This window comes from Elephantulus edwardii, unplaced genomic scaffold, assembly GCF_000299155.1.
Source record: "Elephantulus edwardii isolate Elephantulus edwardi_28Jun2011 unplaced genomic scaffold, EleEdw1.0 scaffold00051, whole genome shotgun sequence".
NCBI lineage: Eukaryota > Metazoa > Chordata > Mammalia > Macroscelidea > Macroscelididae > Elephantulus > Elephantulus edwardii.
This window is the reverse complement of record NW_006399801.1, coordinates 12,968,217-12,970,818: the sequence shown is the minus strand read 5'-3', so window position 1 is coordinate 12,970,818 and position 2,602 is coordinate 12,968,217. Positions and strand designations below refer to the sequence as shown.

General features: G+C 37.2%; 1 protein-coding gene across 1 annotated transcript in view; it reads right to left on the bottom strand.

Annotated features, from left to right (window-relative positions):
* The window catches only part of GART (phosphoribosylglycinamide formyltransferase, phosphoribosylglycinamide synthetase, phosphoribosylaminoimidazole synthetase), a 26,211-nt gene extending 24,225 nt beyond the window's left edge, over positions 1-1,986 (bottom strand). The window contains exons 1-2 of the mRNA XM_006886750.1: positions 1,842-1,986; positions 340-435 (exon numbers count right to left, since the gene is read on the bottom strand). Coding sequence (XP_006886812.1) covers positions 340-435; positions 1,842-1,986 — 241 coding nt within the window. The remainder of the gene's footprint in view (positions 1-339; positions 436-1,841) is intronic.
* Between the last annotated feature and the right edge of the window lie 616 nt (positions 1,987-2,602).

Sequence of the window (2,602 nt, the reverse complement as noted above, 5' to 3'; positions counted from 1 at the left end):
CTGTTGTACATAGGGTCACTATGAGTCGCAAACGACTCGACGGCACATAACAACAAACAACAACAACAACTAAAAAAAGAAAATCGTTACTAATGCTATTAAAATCTCATAAATGTTATTTGCTAACTAGAATTATATAGTCTATTAAGTGGAATTAGTGAGTGTATTATTAAGTCAGAACAAAATGAAACTGAAGCAGTTATATCATTGTTTCTTAAAGAAAGCTATGTTTCCTTTTCCAAAGCAACATTTAAAGCCCTGCTCTGTAAGAATGTGCTCAATCAGATGATCTTTAAGCTCTGATTGTATCAATGGTAACAAAAAGCAAACGAACTTTACCAGCTGCCAGGGGTGCTTCTGGTCCGACAACTACGAATTCAATTTTCTCTTCTCTGCAGAACCTGGCAAGGGCAGTGTGATCGCTGACTGAGATGGCTGTCCAGGAAGCAAATAAAATATCAGAATGTAAGTAACAAACATTTCTGTTTACACAAAGTGAAAGGAACCCCAGTGATGTGAGGCATGAAGCTCAGTGATGCTAACCAAAGGCTGAGGGGCTTGCGCCCACCAGCTGCTCCTAGGGAGAGATGACAGTCTCCTTTCATGAAGACTAAAAGCCTCTGAAACCCAATAGAGGATTTCTATGTGATTTGGAAACTGAGAAGGATGAAATGGTCTCTTCCACGAAGATTACAACCTTGGAAACACAGGGCCACAACCAGTCAGAACTGATGTAATGACACTGGATTTAGTAACTAAAAAACCAAACCAACTCACAGTGATCCTCTAGTCAGGTTTTTGAGGCTAGAAATCTAAATACTTATAGGAAACTGACCATCTTTCTTGTGGAACAGCTGGTGGGTTTAAACTACCGACCTTTTGGTAAGTTGCACAACATATCAATACACTAACCTGATCTCCTCAGTAACTAAATGCCATGATGAACAGGAAGTACGGTATTTCAGTGTGTAAGTTAACTTTTGATTTTACAGTTACAGTTTCACCAAGAGAAATTCAGATTCAACAGAGTATGCATTTAATTTAAGTACTGTGCTGTTGTATGCGGTTAAGAAGGAACCTACTCACAGCTGACTGTCCAGTTGGTTTTCAAAGGTAGTAAAAATCACATGGGAGGAGACTGTCCATTCTTCTCTCAAAGAGCAGCTGGTAAGATTTGAAGCATGTGCCTTTGGGCTTAGAGATAGGTTTTTACCACTAGGCCACCAGAGCTCCCTTAATTACCCTGGGAAACCACAAAACATTCATGTAGAATATAAATGGATTATTTTTGTGAGAGAAGGGAGGTAAGATTTGAGATCTATCATGGAGCGAAAATTACCAGAATTTACATTTTGGGAGTACTATTCAACTTTTCATTTCTAAAAACATACATCTAAATGTCTCTAACTTTTGTCAGGCACTTGTTATGTATTCAATGAATGTGCTTTATAAAGTATACCATGACAACCCTCTGCTACTGACTCATAGAGACACTATGGGCCAGGATAGCATGGCCCTAAAGAACAGAACAGTATTCTTAAGGCTGTATATATTTATGGGAATTGATGGCTTCATCTATGTCTCGAGAAGCAGCTGGCAGATTCAAATAGTCCATCTTTCAGTTAGTAGGTCAAAACTTAACCCTTTCTACCACAGATTTAAAAGAATTTAAATGAATAAGTATACGACATAGGCAACTTTTGATTAACATATAATGTAGAAGGAAACAAAACAAAAATCTAGATGGCTGCCTATCTTTTATATTACAAAGGACAAATAGGGTTAACAGGTTATCATGAAAAATTAATAACTACTATTTCCTGATTTAAAACATGGATTACCAGCATTTGAAATCTTTGCAGAGCAGGCAGTGCCTGCATTTCCTGGGGCGACCAACACTTGCTTCACATGATGAGACTGTGCAAGTTTCCAGGCCAAAGTATGTTCTCTTCCTCCACTGCCAATTACAAGCACTCGGGCTGCCATTGCCAACTGCAAAGCGGGAATCTAAAATGACTATTACAGAAAGAAAACCATAGTTGATATTTCAGAAAGCATATCTTCCCTAAATCATTTTTAAATGTGTCCAGGGGTCCATGTTTGAATAAAAAGTTGGAATTCATGAAATGATCCTATCTACAAGGGCAAGGGAAGTATTTACTAAGATTTCTAAAAGAAATGATTTAAAATCCAGATAAAATATTGCATTCACCTAAAATAAGAATGATTGTGAAGAAGTAATTTTCTAGTTAGTACAGCTGATTGACATTTATGGAAGAAGCAGAAAAGAGACCAAAACAGGTTATCTATCTACATGGGCATCAAGGACCTTTATAAAGTGTTTGAGTAAGGATCTTTTTATTTTTCCATGAGATAAATTTGTATTTAGAATTAGTGATCTGGACTCAGTTTAGATGATCCCAATTTTGTTGGCAACATCTAAAGCATCATAGAAGCAAGTCAAACATAGGCCTTCTTCTATCAGATCTAATCAAGGTGTTGACCTTGGTCACATCAATGTTATAGAGCTTCTTTACAGCCTGTTTGATTTGTTGTTTGCTGGAATTGACATCCACAATGACCACAAGTATGTTATTATCTT